This window comes from Zeus faber (genome assembly GCF_960531495.2).
Source record: "Zeus faber genome assembly, chromosome: 1".
Classification (NCBI taxonomy): domain Eukaryota; kingdom Metazoa; phylum Chordata; class Actinopteri; order Zeiformes; family Zeidae; genus Zeus; species Zeus faber.
Genome location: NC_137193.1, coordinates 21,194,102 through 21,216,902, shown reverse-complemented (window position 1 = coordinate 21,216,902; position 22,801 = coordinate 21,194,102). Strand labels below are relative to the sequence as shown.

The 22,801-nt window shown below is 42.1% G+C and overlaps 2 protein-coding genes across 4 annotated transcripts; both read left to right on the top strand.

The window, feature by feature from the left end:
- Positions 1-3,674: 3,674 nt before the first annotated feature.
- On the top strand, positions 3,675-12,636 carry rrm2b (ribonucleotide reductase M2 b). The gene is made up of 9 exons (XM_079998904.1): positions 3,675-3,808; positions 4,444-4,602; positions 4,751-4,867; positions 5,362-5,495; positions 7,834-7,928; positions 8,022-8,155; positions 10,957-11,061; positions 11,230-11,343; positions 12,012-12,636. Exons 1-9 carry the CDS (start codon positions 3,755-3,757, stop codon positions 12,162-12,164), a joined length of 1,065 nt encoding a protein of 354 aa, XP_079855030.1. The 5' UTR covers positions 3,675-3,754; the 3' UTR covers positions 12,165-12,636.
- A 406-nt stretch (positions 12,637-13,042) lies between these two features.
- mtdha (metadherin a) lies at positions 13,043-22,045 on the top strand. Of its 3 annotated transcripts, none has more exons than XM_080010553.1 (12): positions 13,043-13,475; positions 13,834-13,926; positions 14,067-14,172; positions 16,335-16,493; positions 16,748-16,798; positions 17,623-17,793; positions 18,769-18,849; positions 18,974-19,045; positions 19,199-19,317; positions 19,518-19,622; positions 19,764-19,812; positions 20,286-22,045. In XM_080010553.1, exons 1-12 carry the CDS (start codon positions 13,125-13,127, stop codon positions 20,351-20,353), a joined length of 1,425 nt encoding a protein of 474 aa, XP_079866679.1. In that variant the 5' UTR covers positions 13,043-13,124; the 3' UTR covers positions 20,354-22,045. The 3 variants fall into 3 exon arrangements, with proteins under 3 accessions (XP_079866679.1, XP_079866680.1, XP_079866678.1); XM_080010554.1 differs by having other exon boundaries at positions 19,764-19,845; positions 20,291-22,045; XM_080010552.1 differs by having other exon boundaries at positions 19,764-19,845.
- The last annotated feature ends 756 nt before the right edge of the window (positions 22,046-22,801 follow it).

The window sequence follows — 22,801 nt, the reverse complement described above, 5'->3', positions numbered from 1 at the left end:
TATCTGTGCGGTTCAAGTCAGACGGGTTTAATGTTATTTGGACCGATGGTATTATAAGTTAACCCTACTTTCTGTTTGAATGGCCCTTGTAGATGTGTAGATGTACCGATAACTCATTATTGTCCTATATGTGTTACATACTACTTACTATATGTTCTATTCAATAGTGATGATGACGCGCAGGGGATTTGATTATTCTGTCAAGACGAGCTTTGGGTTTGCTTACCTGCTGTCGCTCACTAAATCAATTTGTTTACGTGTGTCAATGTAAATGTTTGAGCGAGTGTAATGTTTGTACACAGTTCTGTTGAGCGCCTCGCTATGGCTCATCCTCGTGTGTGTTTGGAAAAACAGGTAGCTGTTTTGCCTCCTGATTATCCGCTTGCGTAGGCAGATCTAATGTCATCATCATTGCTGAGCTTTAGCCTCGGGTTTCCTCGTGGTAAACATTATCTGGCGTGCAGGTGGGGATTATGAATAAAAACAAGAGGGTTTGTATGGAATGCTGGAGCCGCAATGTAGTTGCATGTATGCTAACGTCCAGAGTTCGTGGAACACCAAAGCAGATGCGACGAATGAGCGTTTACTCATAATCCACTTGAGCAATTAGTTGTCAATAAACAGTTTTTCGGATTTCTTTAAGGCAATACCTCTGCGATGTGCAACTGAACGGTTGCATATCATTTATAACTGAAGTGTTATAACTGATTCTAAATTGTGTCAACGTATCCCAAAGCGAAGCCTGATCAAAAATCCAGCCATTGCACTGTAAGCAGAGTACTGTACCTTGGATGTTATGTGCCCGCTGCATGTCTGTAAACAGCGCGTAACATAAGGATCTAAAGTTGATTCTTCCAAATGGAGATGGCATCTTAATTCACGCTCTGAACTTGTTTCATTTGCAGAGCCAGACTTCCACTATAGGCCATGGCTTGCCAGAAAGAACTTTGGCAACAGATTGGGGAAGGCTTCGTTGAGGAATATTATCGCCGGTTTGACAATGTCGAGAGGACAGGAATAGGTGAATTATATGTGAGTTTGACCAAAATATTTGCTTGTATTGAATTTCATATTTAAGATAATTGTCTGATAATTGTCTTTTGAACCAGGATTGCTGTCGTACAGATGTATAGCTATTGGAGGACCATCACAATATTGACGCCATCAATGATTCCCGTCTCCCTCACTCTTATACATGGACATTCACATGCCCAAGCTCAATTTAACTTACTATTAAATGATTTAAGGCATCTGAGCCTATCGGTGGCAATGAGAGGTGTTAGAGAAAGACGTACACTGACAGTTGGAGGGAGGCGTTTCCACGGCCAAAATAGTGGAACTAACAAAGTCATGCTTCTCATGCTGGCCTCAGAGGGTCATACCCGTGCCAAATTAAGTCTTAGCCTGTTTACTAGTCAGCACACACATTTTACATTACCCCTGACCATTTTCCTTATGATAGCGCACATTTTTAGATTTTTAATGTTATCACCAATCTCAGCATGGTGCAGTGTTGAGTATTATTTGCTTTTGTTCTTAACTCAATGTGAAATACCAGCTTTTCTTTTCTTAGTTTGAATCAGCCTGCTTGACATGGGAGGGAGAGCTCAACCTCGGGAGGGAGGCCATAACTAGAAAACTAAAAGTAAGTATCTTTAATGGGGATATTGGCAAAATTGGGTTTTATTTAACACACATTTTACTGCTTATTACTTTTACTACAGTGCTCATGGTTCTCATTATATTTGCCTTATTTCAAGTTACTGATTATATTAATGATTTTCCGTCAACCCACAGAGTTTGCCTTTCACATCCATTCAGCACATAATCACAAAACAGGACTGCCAGCCCACACCAGATAGCTGTATCCTCATCATGGTCATGGGACAGCTAAAGGTGAGTCTGGAACTACAGCCGGTGCTGGGCCCATTTCACAATCGAAATGTTCTTCTCGTGTCCCTCTCTGATTTGGTTAGTGCCCTTGGCCTGTTTTTAGAAGACAAAAAAATGGATGGACCATTTGATCACCTGTGATATATTTGTGACAACTACTACAAGTGGAAACAAATTTTCTATCGATTTTGTGAGAGGAAATTACACTATCAGCATATTTTGACTAATAATTAGGTAATTGGTTTATGACACAGAGCACTACATTTTGAATTTGAGATAAATACTTGGTCAATGTTGTTTGGCTATGTTGTTTGTTCTAGTAATATTATTATGGGATAGAGGCGACGTGTGGCAAACATTATCCGGCTAATGTCTAATTCTCGGCGGTCACAATGGTTTCAATGCATGGGGGGGAAAAAGATCCTTTATTTATTTATTTTTTTTTAGCAAAATTCACCAAAATGTAAAGGAAAGCTACATCTTCACTGTTGGTCAGTGGCCAGAGAGAAACACACTCGCGCACTAATGCATTGTGGGGTTCTTTGCCTCACCTATTATTTTCCAATATTAGGACACCTTGTCGTGCATTATCCTTACATAATATTAACACTGATATTAGATTTATAGTTCAAGTTCAAGAGAATATTATTGTTTGGCATTGTTGCCTGTTCTTGTCCCTTTCAACAGCATTGCAGTAAAGTGATCGGATTTGTTAATGGACTCTAGACCGCCTCTACTTGTTTGGGCATCATAATTAGATGAATGATTACTTCACTTTTATGTGCTAATATCATCAACCCTTTGTTTAGATTCGACAATATTTCAAAGCAAATCAAAGTTAATTGACCATTAATGGAATTTCAAGTATTCAAGATTTGTCAAGCCCTTCAAATTGACAGGCCACTACTGGTTGTATGTGTCACCACTCTTAAATAATGCAACCCTCCCCCCCGCCCCTTTCAACAGGCAGATGACGATCCCGTAATGGGCTTCCAGCAAGTTTTTCATCTGAGGAACCATAATGGGTCATGGGCCTGTACAAACGACATGTTTCGGTTGGCGATACACAACTTTGGGGCGTAGCGGTCCAGAGTTGTCGGCTCTCACACACATTCTTAAACTGTATCTAGAGTTTAGATTTGGCATACAGCATTTCATTTGTACAGTGTTAATGTTTCATTTTAGTAACAGATTTGTTTTGGCCAAGGACCTCTTGTTTACAATAAACCTGTCATTTTCTGAGAGGATTTGTATCCATTCATTGCGGTGCTTACCTATCACTGGAGATTATGGGATTTTGAATAAGTAAAATGAGATCAGCCCAATAAAATCAATCAAATTAAAGTGTTTTTACTTTGTTCTCAATCTTTTTTTTTTTTTTTAATATATATACATAAAATTGTCTGTTGGGTGGATTACACGTCAAATTCCAGAATTCCATTTGAAACGGCAATATTTTCTTGGTTGTTTTTTTGTTTTGTCCCCCCCTAAACATCCGGATTTACTCACAAGACGGTCACTCTTTTCTGAAGTGAAGGCTTCCGATTCCCTTTCTTTCGTTGTGGCAACCTTTCATGTCATCTCTACATTCTTGCCGAGAGAGAGAGAGAGAGAGAGAAAACATTGAATGCCTCTTCAAAAAAAAAAAAGCTAGTCAGCTAAACATATGGGGCAATATCAAATATAGGATATTTCAAGCCTAATTTTACTGATTACCACTTTAACTGCTGAGTAGACAGGGGGACGGCCAATAGAGGCGCAATGCCTCTTGTAATGCTTCCGGGGGAGGGACGACGAAGGAGGCTCCCGAACATGGCAAGGACATAAAAACTGCACAACAATGCAGTAGCCAAAGTCAGCGATGGATGACATGGATCCGCTTCACACGAGCCCGTCCAACGGCCATGGCGCATTGGTGAGTAGTCGCTGTGACAGCGTGGGCTTGGCGCGGGGAGCCTTGGTCCTTTCCCCCGATCTCCGCGTCGCTCGGCCGCCAAAGCGCTGTATTGCGACGGCTTTTTAAGAGATCAGTTTGCGCATTTAAATAAGGCAGCCCACCACTTTTATGCAGCCATTGGGGGATGCTCTTGGATTTTTCATCCCAGTTTTTACATTTTAATTATTGGCTAATTTGTTTAATATCATCTTGAAGAAACCATAATTAGCACTTGTATACGGAATTGTCATGTACAAGTGAAGCCGCTGGTATCCATTCCTCCAGCCACAAATTATAAATATAATAATAGTTGATCGCGATCATGGATATTTGTTTATGGCGTCTACGTGGGCCTACTACGCGTGCGCAATGTCATCTTTAAAGGGCAGGTTTCTACGGAAGCCGGTCAGTCAGTGTGATTGAAACGGCTCCCATACTTAATTTGACATTACGTAGTTCATAATGGCAGAAGTGAAGCTCAAAAAGGGGAAACGTTTATAACCGTAGTGGTGCCGCCAACTTCCAAAAACTGTTCGACGCCACCAGGGCTGTCGGACCACACAACTTCAACAGCATACCATCAAACCGCTTGTTTGATTTTGGGTTTGTTGCAGGACGACTATAAATGTGCAAACACGCACAACAACACAGAGAAGGAGGATGAGCCTTTGCTCCGAGAGAACTCGCGGCGCTTCGTCATCTTCCCCATCCAGTACGCTGACATCTGGAAGATGTACAAGCAGGCCCAGGCTTCTTTCTGGACCGTGGAGGAGGTGGGCATGACGACATCCAGGTTCAACTGCTTGTAACATTTAACTACCCGCTTCAAGTTGCGTCCAGTTTAAAAGTTTATCATTTTGCGACACTCTTTCTCATTCGCGTGTCTGCTGTTTGAACGTCTTGTCAACGCCCTGCACACAGGTGGACCTCACAAACGACTTGGCCCACTGGGACACGCTGAAACCCGAGGAGCAGCACTTCATCTCCCACGTCTTGGCCTTCTTCGCTGCCAGCGACGGCATCGTCAATGAGAACCTGGTGAGAGAAAGTCCAGTGGTTCCAGTGGTTTAAATGGTTCCAGTGGTTCCAAAATCCAAGCTGGAGAGGCCATATGCGGCATGGCTCCAGCAGTTCTCGTTAGATGTATGCTTCTTTTTATGGCAGCTCCTCAACGGCACAAGCAACAATGCTCGGAGGGTATGGGAATTCTAACATCCATAACTGGTGTTAGATCACACAGGCCATTACTGACCAAGCTTATGGAACTTACAAAGGGGAGTTTATTTGGGTTGTGTCCGTTGGCTTGCCTTGGGTTATTTGTGTGATATCAGTCTGTTAACGTGCTATTTCAGAATCTGACAGGTGTCTAGCACTTTGGACAATAAAGGATGATAATGGCGCGTCATTTCCACTTGCAATAACAGATGAAACTTTCCCATTGCCCATCTCTTGCCATAAATTTTAAGCGTGAGCCATTGTTGCAGTTTAATAATGAATGTGTGTTGACACTTGTTTTATGTTGCCTTGCTCAGGTCCAGAGGTTTAGCCAGGAGGTGCAGATCCCCGAAGCGCGGTCTTTCTATGGTTTCCAGATCCTGATCGAGAACGTCCACTCAGAGATGTACAGCATGCTCATCAACACCTACATCAGAGACCTCAAGGAAAGGTCTGTCATTTATACCTCAAAAAAATCATTACTTACTGGCTTTTTTACTTTAATAGCAGGTCTTTGGGTGGTTTCAAGCTTTTATTTTTTCATATAATAAAAAAAAAAAAAAAACATTCCCCAATTAAATTTCTTTGGATCAAGTAGCCCTGAGCTAGTTTTGTTTTGTTAGCGTATTTGTTATACTAATAAGTGACAGGCGCGGTCAGAATTGACACTTGGCAATATAATTCCTTATGCAAAATATGCTAAATGTTATCTGTTATTCAGGGTCCATCCCCTAAGGATGGAAGCCTATTGTTATTGTTCGAATATTTATTACAATTAATTTCCTTGGAACTTTTCGGGCTAAAAGTGGAATAGGAAATCCAACCGGTTGAGGTACCATAAGAAGCGGGATGTCTCAGACATCTCGTAGTTCAAGTTTCATCCAAATCAATCCACATACGGAAAAGGAATTTGTGAAAAACCGACATAATTTGCCGACAGGGCAACGTTCAAAAACCTCCAGTTGGGTAGTGCAGCGAGATGAGTTTGTGGAGTAAGACGCTTTGGCTACGCTCACACTGCAAACCTCAGTGCTTAATTTGGATTTATTGCTCGGATCCAATTTCTTTTGTTTGCCGGTTCACATTATTAAAAAAAAAAAAATGTGGCCAAAATCAGATTCCAGTTTGAATTGGTCACGGTCGGGAACCGACCGGCATGCACAGAAGTTACAAAGTAAACATGGCAGGCCTGGGACCGTGTACCTGGGCTCAAGCTTGGGATGACATCTTTAAATCCGGACGCCAACATGGTGCTTTTTTGTGTTTGTTTTGTTCAATAAATATATTTAGTAACATAAAATACTTCTAAAATAAAAACACAATGTGTGCAAATTGCGCCCGATCGTTGCCTCAGAGGACACACGTACACACACACACACTATTTTAGATACAGCGATATTCCGAAGGAGTCGAAAAGGAATCGATGCCGATGCTGCGTTCATTGGAAACTCTGGAAATTTGACTCATTTTAGACATAATGCTGATGTAAAGAGGAGCGACAGCACAAACTGATGCTACATTCCATGGGAACTCGAAAATTTGTAATTGGTGTCGATAATGGACCCCGCGTATTGCTGCCTGCAGCTATATTTTATTATTTGTTTTTTTGAATAAACAAATCTATTTTCATAAGATGAGATCCCCAGTGGGGAATTCAGGAAGTCCTTTTTGAAAATAACGATCATAATGTGGTATAATTTTCTCAATATTTAATGGCAATTCCTGAATACTATTACAATCCTATTAATTGTATATTAACATGTTTATCTTAATTTGAAGCAAAGTTAAACCTTTACAGCATTCTATGGTGCTTTCTGTGTTCAATAAGCTGTGGTTGTTTGCGATACGATGGAGAATCAAGACAAAAATTGAAATATGTAAACAAATGTTCTAATAGGATGCAAGGATCTTCAAATATCACACATGATCTTTCTCACAAGTTGTAACTAAATGTGGTTTTGTGTCCATCAAGCAGGAAAGCTTTTCATGATGACTTTGGCTTTGGAGGTATTTTTCTTAAATATTAGACAAAATATGTTCAATATGTGTTTGTATCTTTACAAACACTTTAGGTGTAACAGCAGCAGTGTGCTGACGGAACAGTGAAGCTCAAATACACATCATAAATACACACACCAACCTAAATGTCTAAAAGATAATGTAACCTACTGTAAATGTAAGAAGGACCCTTTAAACCTCTTGTAGTAAGTGGGGGAGACCACGCATTTTAGCTCTGGAATGTAGTTTTCTGGAGACTAAGATAAGCAGATAGACATCAGAACAGACTCTACCACACCTGAATAAACGCTACACAGGGGTTTGCAGAAACGGCGAGATATATAAAACAATCCTGTGAAAAACAGGGTTGTTGTCTTTAAATCATTTAACGCGAGACAATATCAGATGACAACACGGGGAGATTTGTTTCATCTGTTTGCCGCCATTTAAACGAATAGTTAAAAAGTGTGAATTGGAAAATGCCAAACAATGTGACGGTCTACTGCGGCACCTGTTTGACACTTCCCCGAAAAAAAACCTCCCTAAAACTCGAGATAAGAACAACAGACAAAGCTGCACCTGTTCATAAAAAAATACGTTTGTATGTGGTTTTCCCAATTTCAGTTATATTCCCACCCGTCGCACCAGATGTTGATATCAAAATAATGGTCTCTGAATCTAACAGTTTGTTTTTCACTGTTATTTAATATGTTCTGGCCAAACAGCTGCTGACATAATCGCGAGCGTTATGGAGGCTGACTAATAATAACTTGTTTATTTTTATTTTGTAGAGAGTATTTATTTAACGCCATTGAGACCATGCCTTGTGTACGACGTAAAGCCGACTGGGCACTCCAATGGATAAATGACAGCCAGTCCACATTCGGTAAGATGTTCACCCTAAACACCAGGTCCGACGGAAACATAGAAAATCCTGGACACTACAATAAAAGTGAACGACTTATGTTATGCTTTCCAGGGGAACGAATTGTGGCATTTGCGGCGGTGGAAGGCATCTTCTTCTCTGGGTCGTTTGCTTCCATCTTTTGGCTGAAGAAGAGAGGTCTGATGCCGGGCCTCACCTTCTCCAACGAGCTGATCAGCAGGGATGAGGTGAGGGCGACGTCGTCGCAAGGTTGTTGGATGGTGACCGGTGGAAGTGAACCAAATCCAAATACACTCTCCTACAACAGTAGCACAACTGTCCTTTGGGATTCACGGGAAGCGGATTCAAGTTGTCTCCCTGATTTGTGTCCCTAATCATAACAGGCTCCAGCCACCGATGACCATGAACAGTGGGGTGAAGTGATAAATTAATAAGTGGGATAAGAAAATGAATAGAATACATGTCAACGACCTCCGGTTAGCATGTGAGGGGAGGTAGACGTGTCTAAGGGAGGCTCCCCTGCTTCGCTACTTTTACATAAACCAGCTTAAAAAGCACATTGCATGAAGCAAATATGCTTCATCTTCAAGTCTGAGAAGCAATGAGTCATGATTTGCGGACAAAGAAAGAACAAGGGGCCACCACACCACCGGGAAAGACGACGGCGACTAAGATCAAGACGGCCAGTGCTAGCGTTGACTGTTGACTGGCCGTTGCCATGTTAGTCAACGGCCTCAAAAGCAAGACGGAGAACCACGACCGTTGCATCGCTGATCTTGAAGAAGCGTTATCAGGTTACGGCGACAGGATTGTCGACCTTGAAGAAAGGTGTACCTCGCTGAAAAACAGTCACAAACTTCTCGCTGATGCAGTGGATGATCTTGAAAACAGCTTGAGACTCATGGGACTGGTGTTGACATATTGTGCCAGTAGAATTATCGGTGGTTGATGAAGGCAATCATACAGCAGCTGATCCGCATAGACCTGACAAATGTCTATATAGGCCCTTGGAAGTTTGTAGCTTGCCTACGATGAAGCTCTACTGAAGTTGAAGTTGATCTTGTATCAGTTGATACTTCTAGAAATAAAGGTTGGCTGGGGGAAAAAAAAATAAAAAATTCTGCCTCATTTTGCTACACAGGCTCTAACATTGCTGTTGCTATTCTGCCATGTTATTTCTCTTTATGACTACTCTTCACTGGAGGAGGGCACGGTGGCACAGTGCATTGCACTGGGTTCGATTCCCGCCTGGGGTGCTTTTGGCACCGGGTTATCTCCCGATTAGGGGCCTTTCTGTGTGGAGTTTGCATGTTGTCCCCGTGCTCACATGGTGTAATCTCCTTGCAACATCAGTAAGGACTCCCACCAAAAACATACAGAACATCGTCATCTGACGATTTGTAACTGGTCCCTGGGCGTGTCGCTGTCCTGGCTGCCCCCCGGAGGAAGGACAAGCCAGGATGGGTCATTTCACCGGCTACCATTTGAAGCGCGTGTGTGTGTGTGTGTGTTGGTTGCCGTCACTGCCTGAGTGCATGTGTTGTGGTGTGTGCTCCGTGTGACGAATAAAGAATCTTCTTCTTCACTGTTCACTCAATGTGCTGTTCTTTCAATGTGCTTAATTCTTTGTTTGTTATAAATCTTATAACTCATTCTTTTTATTTTCTTAGCCCGCTTATTCTAATTCTCTTTCTTTGCATTTTGTCTTATCTGACTGACTGTTGTGTGTCGTGCCACCCCTTGTTTTACTTCATGTTTGGAGTATTATGTAAGTGGATGCACTGGAAGTTTAAGATCATCCACAAGCAGACTTACTACACATGTTTTGGGCTTGTCCCAAACTTAGAGATTTTTGGTGCTATGTTTTTGATTCTCTAACTAAGGTCGTAGAGATCAAGGTACAACCATGCCCTCTCCTGGCAATTTTTGGAGTGCCAGCCAAACCTAACTTATATGGCACTAGAGAAAAGGACATTATTGCTGTTACCACTCTTTTGGCGCGTCGTAGAATACTTTTTGGCTGGAACTCTCCTCCCTCACCATCTCGGTCTGCCTGGCTAAAAGGTGTGATGTTTTTCTTGAGCCTTGAAAAAAACATATATACACTTAGAGGATGTAATGATCATTTGACTAAGAAATGTCAACCCTTCATTTCGTATTTTAACAACCTGTCTGTGCTGCCTCCTGAATGAGGCCCACCTGTCTGGACAGTTGTATTCACTTACCTGGTCCTCTATCCTTCCCCTGTCTGATACCATACTGTAGTTTCGTGTGTGTGTGTGTGTGTGTGTGTGTGTGTGTGTGTGTGTGTGTGTGTGTGTGTGTGTGTGTGTGTGTGTGTGTGTGTGTGTGTGTGTGTGTGTGTGTGTGTGTGTGTGTGTGTGTGTGTGTGTACCTAATTGAACATTAAGGCTATTTGGGTGGGTGGGTGGATAGGTTTATTAGGATTTTTGGATATACCTTGTTTTTTTTTCTTTTTTGTTGTTATTTTTATGATTTGTTAAAAACTAAAAAAATTGGAAACATTAGACTTCTGAATCCTGTATGACAGGCTGTATCTTTCCACTAATAAAATAATAAGAAAAAAATAAAAAGAACTAGAATACTTGTCAGCACAGTAGCAGATACCTTTGGCCTCATCAAAAACAAACAAAGTGGATTTAAAGTACACAAAGAGTTATACAGTACATGTTAAACACACAAACAGAGATTTTCTTTATCTCGCCGAGAAGCGTGAGATGACATTTTACCTGGAATTCAAGGAGGCTCGCACTTCTTCCTGGGAAGCCTTGTCACAAAATGTTGAATGATATCCTACACGTTGCTCATGAATACAACTGTTGAGGACCCTACATGTATCCGTGAGATTTGTATGAAGAGGTTTTTCCTGTACTTCACCGACCTTTGCAGCATCTCCCAGATATCCACCCCTCCTCCCAACTCTGGATTTTCCATCCTTGTTGTTCTTACTTGAACTGCTTACCTATCACCTTCTTTCCTTCACATGTGTATTTTGTGTGCTCTTTAGGGTCTGCACTGTAACTTTGCCTGCCTGCTGTACAGTTATCTGGTGAAGAAACCGTCCGTCGACAGGGTCAAGGACATCATCACCAAAGCTGTCAGCATTGAGCAGGTCAGCTGGGGTGGCGTTGTTATATTTTTGACATTTTGTAACACAGAGTACCAAACTGTTATTTGTTAAATTACAAAAAGCGAAAGCCTCAAAGCCCAGTCTGACAGAAAACATCCATCACAATGATCCGCTTTTAAATACGTTACTATATCATATATTCTATTGCAGGAGTTTTTGACAGAGGCCTTGCCAGTTGACCTCATAGGAATCAATTGTACTCTGATGAAGCAGTACATTGAGTTTGTGGCCGATCGACTACTCATGGACCTCGGATTGGAAAAGGTAATTTATTTTTCCCTTAACTTATAATAATTTTTGACAAAGTAGAACAAGCCATTCCTCACACTTCCCCTTTAATGTGAAGAAGAGCTTTTTGGAAGTATCCAGTAGGGATGCACCAATCAGCATTTGTGGGGCTGACATCCAGAAAAGAAACAGTACCAGTGAGCCTGGGGCTTTTAATTTTTATTTTATTTATTTTTTACTTTATTTATGCCTTTTCAGTTTTTTACAAAACAAAAAGGACAGAGTGTCCGTAGTCTCAAGCAAAAAATAAAATAAGGAAAATACAACAACAAAGAAAACAGCCTTATTCCATATTACATGACGAAATTAGCATTGCATGTGATAAGTGACATGGATGTCAAAAATCGATCAGTCAGTTTTAGTAAAACAAAAAACTGACTTCTGAGGACTTATGTACGATGTAGTTTCTTTGCTGCTGAAGCGACATGATATAATATAAGTAGATGCAGTAGCCATGTTTAAACATTGAATGGCATACACCCTAGATATGTTTAACAATTAATTTAACATGTTATAGTTGTAAAGTTTGCTTACACTGTATTTATATATGTATTTATTTTTTAGTTTGGTTGTTCATTTATAAATGGAGCATATTGTGACGGCTGTACTAATTTTCTTTTGTTCCCCCGCCCCTTCATTTCAAGAGCTACCATGCTGAAAACCCATTCGACTTCATGGAGTTAATTTCGCTGGAGGGGAAAACCAACTTTTTTGAGAAGCGTGTAGCAGAGTATCAGAAATTTGGAGTCATGTCCAACATGAAGGAATCTAAATTCACTCTGGATGCTGAATTTTAATATTTGTTACATGAGCTTTTTGTTACATGTACTTTACTAATGTCATATTTTAAATACTTATCTGAGTAGTTATTAGTGTTCGCACGGACAATTGATTTCTCTTTCGACGTGAAAAGGGAATAGTTCTGTTACATGTACAAAGTCATTTTCATTTTATGGGCAGTACCTTCAATAGCCCGTCACCAGAAAATGTATTGTTCATCAACAAATACATTTGACCAGCAGAGTGAAGCTATGTGACTGCTGCCTTCCCGGGGAAAGACTCTCACGCTGGAGTCTGTGATTGTTTTAACACACTCTTCTCATTTTATTTATTTCAATATAAAAATAAATGGGGCTTTTATTCCTTTCACACAATCTCTGCAAGACTGTTTTTCCTTCTGTTTCTATCAGTAACTCGGGACTCATTCTGGGGTTCTGGAGTCATGATATTAACTACATGAGTGATTACAAATAAATACAGAATCGTTCACGTTTGTGTTTTGGGGATTTTGTTTTAAATACGTACAGTACACGTCAGCGTTCACGCGGCGTTCCGCGTTGGAAGTCGGAACTCGGAAAAACCCAGTTTCCTGCTTAGCAACGTGCGACGCGGCGGCCTCCGTTCGCAAGTTCCGTTCGCATCGGTTTTTAATTGAAAACACCTATTTTAGACCCAAAACCACCGCGTAGTCTCGGCTCCCGGATCCTTGCGGAATTGACGCAGCTCGCAAAAATAGACAAATTTGCAGTGGGCGTCCGTGGGGTTTTTCCCCCTCCGCAAAGGTCCTACCGCCTCGGAATTGCTGGTTTCCGAGCTGTTGGAACGCAGCGTATGAGCGTCTAAAGCGCCGTGCGGAAGGTCCGGGCTGCCAGACGAAGCCGCGCCCCCTCTGAGGTCACAGTACTCGGCGCTAACATATGTGACGTACCGACCGTAACGCTGAATTTGAAAGAAGGACGCAAAAGAAAAAAAAAAAAATGGCCATGGACCTGCAAGCTGCGGCGTCGGAGAAGGCCGAGCTACTCTCTCGTCGCCTGAGAGAGCTGCTGTCCGCCGGGCAGGGATTCATCCGGACCCAGCTCGGGGTCGACCTGGGTCTGGATCCCGAGTCGTGCCCGACCTGGGTGCTGATCGGCACGGCGGCCCTGGGGCTGCTGCTGCTCGTCCTGGTGCCGTGCTGGGCCGCGCTGTGCGGCGGGCCGAGCGCCGGGAAACGCCGCGGGTCCGCCTGCGGCTCCGAGGCGGAGGCTCCGAAGGCCGCGCCGATCAAAGCCGAGCGAGCCGAGGAGCAGAAAAGGAAGAAGAGCAGGAAGAAAGCCGCGGAGAAGGTAGAGACGGGCGAGAGGCGCTGGGAGAAAAGCTTTGTTTGGCTCCACTTCAGCGAGTACCAGCGCTGTGCACACATTCAAATGTAAAAGCTGAGATAGTAAGATAATATTAAGATATTATGCATAAAAAATGTCGATGTATACTGGAGTGTTATTATAGGGAGTATTTATAGCGGTTTATCAGTAAATAGTACTTCGAAACGCTTAATGCCATATTATGTATTTTATAGTATCTATTACTATTGATTGTATATTTCCATATTTTTTGTTGTTTTTTGGTTTATTGTATATTGCCAATTTATAACAATGTGTCTGTCTGTTTTTTTTTTTTACGGTTTCCGCTGTCTCCCTCCACCAGAAGGCTCAGTCCAATGGACAACCAGTGTCTGTACCAAGAGAGGAGGTCAGTGCGCCGGTCTCAAAACCACCTCCAGAGATCCCAGCCGAGAAGGTTTGTCCTCCCAAAATCACCTGATGACTTGAGTTGTTCGCGAAATTGATGCGTGCATTCGGGAGTTGTCTTCTATGAGCAACACATTTACATGACATTTATAAACGTGAACTTTGGACACTCGGTTGTTATAAACGTAGGTGGAACAGCCTCTCGTGCAGGTGAAAAAGAACAAGAAGAAAGCAAAAGCAGATGTGAAACCAGGCCAGAGCACCTCTCCCCCTGAAGTGAAGGAAATGGATGAAGGTAAGGCCTGTGGCTTGGGTTAAGCTGTCTAACTCCGTCTCATTGTGAAACCCGTTGAGATATACGATCACCCTAACACCATCTACTTGTGTGTCCTTCGACTGATCCCGAATGTCATACGAACACTAATGCCATGGGCACACTGCGCGACTTTCGAAGTCGTCAGATCGCAGCACTGTTCACACTACACAACTTTCTATCTTATGATCTTATGATCATTGTAAAAAATAAAAAAGAGAACAAAAGCAGAAATAAATAATAACTGTATTAAGCTTCAGAAGAACCTCTAGAAGAAAAGTGGAAGTGTTTCTGGCTGCTGCTCCGCCCACTCCCATCTGTCCTTCTCGACCCCCCCTCCGTGTTTGCGCTCACTGGCTGTAGCTGGTTGTGTCACTCCAGAGCCAAACCAGATATCAGAGCCAGACACGACACCAGATATTGAACATGCTTGATATTTCGCCGGCATCTGAGAGCCATCGGCGAGTAGTCGAATCAGTTCATACCACACGCTCGTCGCTATCGGGAGCACGCTACGATTTGCCTCCGATCTGGGGCTTTGCTCGGCAATCTCCGAAAACCTGTCGGCGAAAACATCACAATACCTGGATATCTTTATCTAGTAACTGCAATTCAGCTTAATGTAATCCACACAAGATGCCGTGTTAAGAGTCAGACAAAATCCTCATTTGAGCTTATTTCAATGCCTGTTGATTCACTTCTTTGCTTTTTATTGCATTGTTACCTCTACTGTAGCCAGTAGTGTGTGGGTTGCCTGCTCATAATTCTGCCAACAGAGAAATGTGAAAATAAAGACAAGTCAAGCAGTCGTGTTTTTTTTGTTTATTTTTTTTGTCAGCCAGTGTGCATTCCAATAAGAGGATAAAAACAGATAGAAGCTTACAAAATGCACAGGGATAACATTTCATTGGGGAATTATAAATCAGGGGAATCACGGTTTTTCGTGCGCCCCGACCGCCGTGCCCCGCTTCTCCAAATAAAACAATTAAAAACTGTGGGGACGGGTTACGGAGGAATGGGACGTGGCTCGTAGACTCGTTAAGATTATTTTCAACGTGTAACGCATGGAGAAGGAGTGATCGGGGAGAGAGTCACGGAGAAAGTGTCCCCATTACGCACTGTTTCGTTCCATACCATTCCATAAGGAGACTTAATAAAAAAAGAACCTGTAACTAAAATAAAAACACACTGTTCTGCCCGCCGATGGTGGGCACCCCATCGATGGCGCGTGCCAGCGGCGCATCGTCGGTACCGGCGGAAAGGGAGACTGGTGTGCAAAATGCACCCTGATTGCTCCCTCTCCGCACCCCGCCTCGGGGTGGCGCCCTAGGCGGCCGCCTATAGGAAGAGCCGGCCCTGCCCCCTGCCTAATAGTAGAATATTCGCATTGAACAGCCGGATCAGATTCCCCTGACAATATTCTGAGTCGGTTACAGCCCTAAAATGTTATATATGCAACAAAACTCTTTACTGTAGCTCACTGATCAGTTGTTATTTTGATCATGAAACGCCAGCTTGAGGTGACTGAATGCAACACTTCAAGAGCGTCGCCGCTCTCGTACAGCACTGTGGATTGAGTCGATGTCATGCACTGTCTGGAATTTGGCTTTTCAGAGGACTACGTGGTTGGCTTATTACACGTTGACGACAACACATAAGGAAGGCATTTCAAATTCAGTATTTTTCCTGAATATTGTTTTACATTCCATGAAGTTCAATGCTCTAATGAGTTGAAAGGTCACTCACTGTGGGGCGAGACTGCTGTGTTTTCATTTTATGGACACCGCATGCCAGACGCAAACACATCACACAATGACAGCTATACAGCTACTATTTCTATAGGTCCTGCCAATGTAGCATAGAGGTTCTCTATCTACAATAACGTCCACCCACTAAGAGACATTTCTCGAGGAAACACTGGATTCAAAGTTTTATAGTTGAAGTGGACATTTTAAAAAATGATTCTGGTTTAATATGATTCCCCACGCTGTAAACTGCATTAATTCATTCAAATAATCTGGATTTAACTCCTGATAACATTCAGTCAACCATTGATGATGTTGTGAAAACCCTTTTAGTCCTCTTCTTTACCAGTATGACAAGTATCCACAAGCCATCTCACGTTTCAATTTTTTATCCACCAGGAGCGTGGGAGACCAAGGTTAGTAACCGGGAAAAGAGGCAGCAGCGTAGGAAGGACCGGGGCCCAGAGGATTCTGGGAGCCCTGGGGGGACTCAGACCCCGAAGTCCCACACAGAGACGCCTGTAACCTCAACAGCCACCAACACCAAGAAAAACCGAGGTAAACAAGTGATTTCATCGAGACAGTTTTGGTTTTGTTTAAGATACAAAAGACATGATGTGGGATTCAGAATCTGAGAGGATATTTGAAATATTGCCTCCACAACTGTACGCATGAAGTGGAACATTTAAAGAAACCCAGGCATTTGATGTAAAAAAACAAAAAAAAAAAACGTGACTTATAGCTGAATAGCTGCATTTTGCTTGGGAAATGGTGATTTAACTTTTTCTTTGTTTTGCCTCTTGCTGTTCCAGATTCCGTTCATACAAAGAACAGTGCAAAGTGTGACGTGAGCAGTGGATCTGGTAAAAAAAAAAAATTATATTTATATTTTCTTTTGTCTAACCTTCATTGTCCAGTCGGGAAAGATTTGTCAATCTTTTCACGGTTGTTGTATTTCAGTGATGTTTTTCACCCACTGTACGAACGAGGCTCTGATACCTCTTTAACCAAATTTCTGCATGTAAGTAGATATTGATTACAGGTTCTCCTCACTTAACGATCTACCTGTTTAACGACCGTTGGGACTTACGACCAGCTCTCCGACCAGTCTGTATTGTATGCTGTGTACAATTCCGTGGCGTGCGTGCTGCATCAAGTCTCAAGAGTCAAGCGCATCACCCTTTATATACTATATACACTATGTACACAGTATATAGATAGATAGATAGATAGATAGATAGATATCATCACCGTTCTCAGTCTCGTTCTCGCCGTCTGTCAGTTTTCACAACACTACAACACGGGTCCTCGCTTATTGACCAATTCTCTTAAGGACCTGGTCCCGGCAACGGAACTCGGTCGTTAAGTGAGGAGTACCTGTATTAACCACCCTTTTATGTATAAAACCCATCCCTGAGCTGTAATTTGTATTACTTTTAAAGTAAATGAAAACCATGGCATTTAAGTAAAGGTTTATTTGTATGTGCCCTGTATTGCCGACACAAGCAGGATGTTGTGGAATGTGCACACAGCTAGTTTGCAGCAGCGCACCGAAGACCAGGCCTTAGTCTGCCTTACTCATTCTCAAAAAAACCTTTCCAGTATTTTGTGTCCCAACGACTATTCAGGGCTGACAAACCAACTTGTGAAGGTGGATGCATTAGTGAATTCCTTCTCTTTGGCCCAGTTTCATCCAGTTGGCGGGAGGAGACCACAGTCAACGGCAGCTGGACTGATGTGCCCCTGAAGCTGCCCGCTCAGGCGGTCGCTCTGGAGGGGGACAAGTGGAGCGCTGTGTCCACCGGCTCACGGCACAGGACCCAACCTGAGGCCAAGCCCTGGGGACAGAACAAACAAGGTAGCGGCTTTGGTTTGGTGTCTTTGCACACCAATGATATTCAGTCACACTCATACCGATTAAACACAATTACGTTATATACAGAAATTGTTTTTTCCCCATGCAGAGATGCGATGTTTTTGGTGGGGGCGTTTGGAGCAGGAATGCTCGTTTCAGAATGTGCCACAGCATCTTAATTGACATTAGGCTTGGAATTTGACTTTGTTATTCCAAAATTTCAAGATTTTGTAGATTTCGTCAACCATTCTGATCTAGGGTCATATTGGGTGTGTTTTGGACTGTTGTCCTGGTGCAAATTTATACCGGTCGTGGTGTCCAGTTGTCTCAGCTCAGGGAGGGATTCGCCTGTAGAATTCTCTGACGTAGAGAAGAATTCATGGCTCCTTCAGTGATTGTCAGGCTTCCCCCGAACCAAACTGTGGCATTCCCACTACCGTCCTTGACCACTGGTAGGCGCCTCTGAGTGTGGAACACCCGTGTTTTGATATTCTGTGAATGGCTTGAGCCATGTCGGCAATCGTTCCGAAGTTCTACTTCTGATTCATCTGTGTGTAGAGCAGTGGTCCAGATTTCTTGCAGATCATCTGGGTGCATCGCCGCAATCTTGATTCAAGTATTTATTTTCTTGCTGTGGTTTGAAGGAGTACAAGAGTCTCAGTAATGGCTTTGTAATCTTTATTTGGCTCCTTACTGAAAGGTATCAACAGCTTTTTTTCTGAGCCATATGACATGATTTGCCATTAGAACACTTGAATCTCATATGACGTCAATCTAGTCAGATATAAATTGGAGCCCAAATCAGACCAAATACTCTTTTTGGTATTCACTCAATCTGACATAAAGAAATGGTATTTCTTGACTATAATGCGTAATCTTCGAGAACTATTGGGAGCTGATATCAAATACATCCACCCATCCATGGCTTCCCTCCCAGTTCTTTCTATGATGTCATCGCTGCTTGTCTCTCTTTGCCAGCTACATGGAGTGGGGTGGAAGGGAGAATGAACACTGACCCCAACCCAGTCTCCTTTTCCTTGCTGAGACTGAACCCTGCAGGTGTGTACTGCAGATGAACTATTGTCTTGCACGCAACTTGGCCGTACAGAAATGCAATGTTGCAGCTTCCCACATTACTTAGTCACGATGGCTCACTTCTATTCCTTCCCCCTGTGTCTGTCAGAGACCATGTCCCATCCTATCAACCTTCACTGGGACAGCCACCTTGATGTTGATGACGAGTGGTCTGGCTTAAGTAAGTAATATTCCTAAAATGTAACAAATAGAGATTAAGACAAACACAAGACCCAAATCAAACATGCCAAATAGATTTGATGTTGGAAAAGTACAACAGTTGCATTGGAGGTGTTTTACCTGAAGCGAAACTGTAACAAATGTCTTTTCATAGATGGCATGGACCCAAGCTCCGATTGGAACGCCCCGGTTGAACACTGGGGAAACTTTGAAGAGGCCTCTACGTTGGTCACACTGGCCCCGTCGCTTAAGGAGCAGCTGGGAACCCACAAGGTCTCTACTTCCAAACCAAATTCATTCATAATTCTGAGGAGGTTTCTGAACAATACAAGCAAAGAAATCCTCTTTTGTGGATGAGCTCTAGTTCTCCACACAGGATTTTAACGATTAGCTCCAAAACACCCTTCACAGTGGCCCACTGATCACAATGTGAGATGCTGGAAAACGGGCTCGTGCTTGTTGTTGTCATTTAGATATCAGGAGGTGAGAAGGAGGCGGGGGATCCTTCAGGAGTGGCCAAGTCTAAGAAGAAGAAAAAGAAGAAGAATGTGGAGGAAGAGGCAGCTCCTTTCCCTCAGGCAAGAATAAATAACCGAAATAGGATCACACATTTTAAATATACGTGAATAAAGAATTGCATATATTTAACATTTGGTCTTTTTAAAAGGTTTTTGGCGTATGGGTGTGTAACTTTCTTTGGTGTTCTGGTTTTTCTTTAGGCAGGGAGCTCCGTGTCCAAGCACCCAGAGCTTCGACCTCCTACCCCCGGTGAGCAGTCTCCCCGGCTGCCAGCCTCTCAGAGTAGGTGCACCACAGGTTTCATGCTCATGTGGTAGCTGCAGTTTGCATCTCTTTAGCAGGGAGGTACAAATACCTGCCTTGTGTAGATCATACAATGCTTGCGTCGTATCAGAGGTCAAGTGTAAAATGCCTAAAGTCGAGGTTAACAATATAGAATCTAAACTGAAGAGTGATGATTGGTAACCCTTGGTAACAATCGGCCGTTTGCCTTCATCTAAACCCCGTGTCTCTCACCGCGTTATCGTACACCACCATAGTTTGTCGTTGATCTGCCTCTTCACAAATCCAATAATACTTCAGCCAGAGAACTCGAAAGTGATGTCATGTTGTTGCCGGGCTTCCTTCATTTCTAATAAGAATTGGTAAAAGTAATCAACAGGCAGTTTGTTGGGAGACATGTTTTCTTATCTGTCGGTGTGTTTTTGTCGCTCTCGCCACAGAGAAGTCTGAGCAGATTGGGGAGCCTCCAAAGCCGGCCCAGAAGAAGAAGACTCGGCGAGAAATATGAAGACAGACCCCAGGTCAACACAAACCATATGCAAATGAATGTTTTAATATGTTAAATGCAATAATTGCCAGGTACAGGTTTTTTTTTTTTTTTCTGTGAGATACATTTATTGCACTTTTATAAATTTGGAGAAAGAAATTAAATAAAAAGTGCTTGGCTCACTGTAGAGAGCAGGTGTGGTCCTATGGATTGAGATTTTACCTGATTTGCACTATATGCCACACTGTACGGTTGGTTTTCGAACAGGTGGGCTTGCAGTGGAGATGCAGATTAGTAAAAAGAAAAAAGACATTTGAATGACAAAAGTCTTTTTTTTTTTTTTTTTTTCTAGGTGTTAGTTTGTTTTTGTTTGCCTAAATGTACAAACCTTTTTTTCATGTTTTTATAATTTGGAAGTTTCAGGAAAGGTTAATTCCCCCCGTTCAGTTGTACTTTATACAAATTGATGTACAAAAAGATTTTCTAATCAAATTGCTGGTCTCAAATTTGATTTTTTTTAATTTTTTTTCCTCTGAGGCTGGCCTTCGATAAATGAATCCAGGATTTATACCATGTATACCCTCTGGCTTTCTGCTATTTCCTGTAGAACTTACTGATATCGACCACTAGGGCGCACCGTCATCTGAAGAACTACAGCCTCAGTGCAGGTCCTTTTCTCCAACCTGCAGCCTCACCACAAATAACATGCGTTTGCTCTCTAGTCAAGACTGTGCAATGACTTTTTGGGGAAACATGTTGTAATACGTATCAGATTCATTTTCTTTCCTAATGACTTTTTTTTTTTTTTTCCGGTTTCTGTACTCGAAAAAGCCATGCCATATGTATAGATTGTAAGGGCTTTTTCTAATTCTCTTGGATTGCACTGTACAAAAGGCTGTACTGCGTTTTTTTTTGGTGTTATGTATTTTCTTAAAGCGGAATGTGAAATGTGAAATCCCTGACTTGTAACTCAACCCCTCTACCTGTGAAGGGTGGTACATCATGATGACATCCAAGTGGGGGCGTCCAATAAAGATGAAGTGTAGCCGGTGGGTGAGGAAAGGAGAATGGATCAGCTTTTAAAACCTCGTCATAGTTGTAAACAGTTCATAAACATGGGGAATTGAATTCTATTGCCTTAACCTCTTAGTTGTTTATTATGTGCATTGATGTTCATTTTTTTAAATATATATATATAGTTTCATTCCTACTGCAAGTTTTGATGTCAAAAATGAGTCATCTTGCATGTCTTTGATAACTTGTGTAAATTAATGAAATTTAATGAGTGGATGACTTGCTGTATTTTTGGATAACTTCTATAGTACCACTAGTGTGTTATAGTAATTGCAGGGGTTTGGTGGGGCTTAATCCTTTTTTTAGACAAACACTTGAGCACAGTTGTAGAATGCTGTGTCTTTAATAGGCTTTGGTGGTGTGGTTAAAGAGCTGTGTTCCTTCAAGCTGTTGATTGGCCGGTTGTCATGCAGTACCTCCAGCATCCATCCGTGTGAGCTTGATGGAGTGTCCAGGAGATAGTTTTGTAGTTACAGGCACACACTGTTTTTGTTATTACCAATGATTTCAGTTGACAAATTAATCTATGTATTTGTATTCTTGTCCTTAGGATGTGTTGAGAATGACTGTCTATTGAAGAAATTTAAATTACATTTCTGTTTGGTAGACTTGGCAAATAAATGAAATTAATGCTTAATATCTCTTTGATGGGCCACTGATTTTCTCAAAGTCTGTGTAGGTGTGTTTACAACTGTGAGCCATTTAAAGAAGCACGTTTGGTGTAGAAATTGCTTTTTTATTTTTATTTTTTTTCAAGTTTATTTATGGATGCAGTTGGTGTGTTATTCAGCAAGTGTACACGTTTTACTGTAATCCCTAGGTTCCAGTCGTGTGTTCAATACCTTACTAGATTGTATTTGATGATAGGTTTGCAATTGTTCAACCTAGGCCTTAGTAAAATGTTGTTTCCCATAATTTATAACGTCTTAGCACAACTTTGCCATACGCTTTACTATTGAGAAACCTACCAATCTGCTGCAGCTCTCACTCCACTAAATGCAGTCCAACCAGGAAAATGTTTAAGCCCTAATCTCCTTGCGGAAAACACAAAGTTTTCATCGTTAGAAAGCCTTTATGTTATTCCGAGGAAAGAAATAGTTGCAAACCATCCATCTTATCAGGTTTTTTGAATGACTTGCCCTTCCGCGAACAAGCTCTTTTGATTACATCCACAGGAACATAAGAGACTAGAAACAAGAAGCTGCACCTCTTCATCGGCAAAAATAGCGAACCTCTCCTTAGTTTATTTCAAGGATGTTAACTCATAACAATAAATTACATTTTCCAACAGTTGCAGCCATAATGTCTTGTAGCATATTTCTATGTTCTTAATATTTTCTAAACTTAAAAACTGAACCTGAAAAATACATTTTAGGAAAATGTGTATTGCTAAAG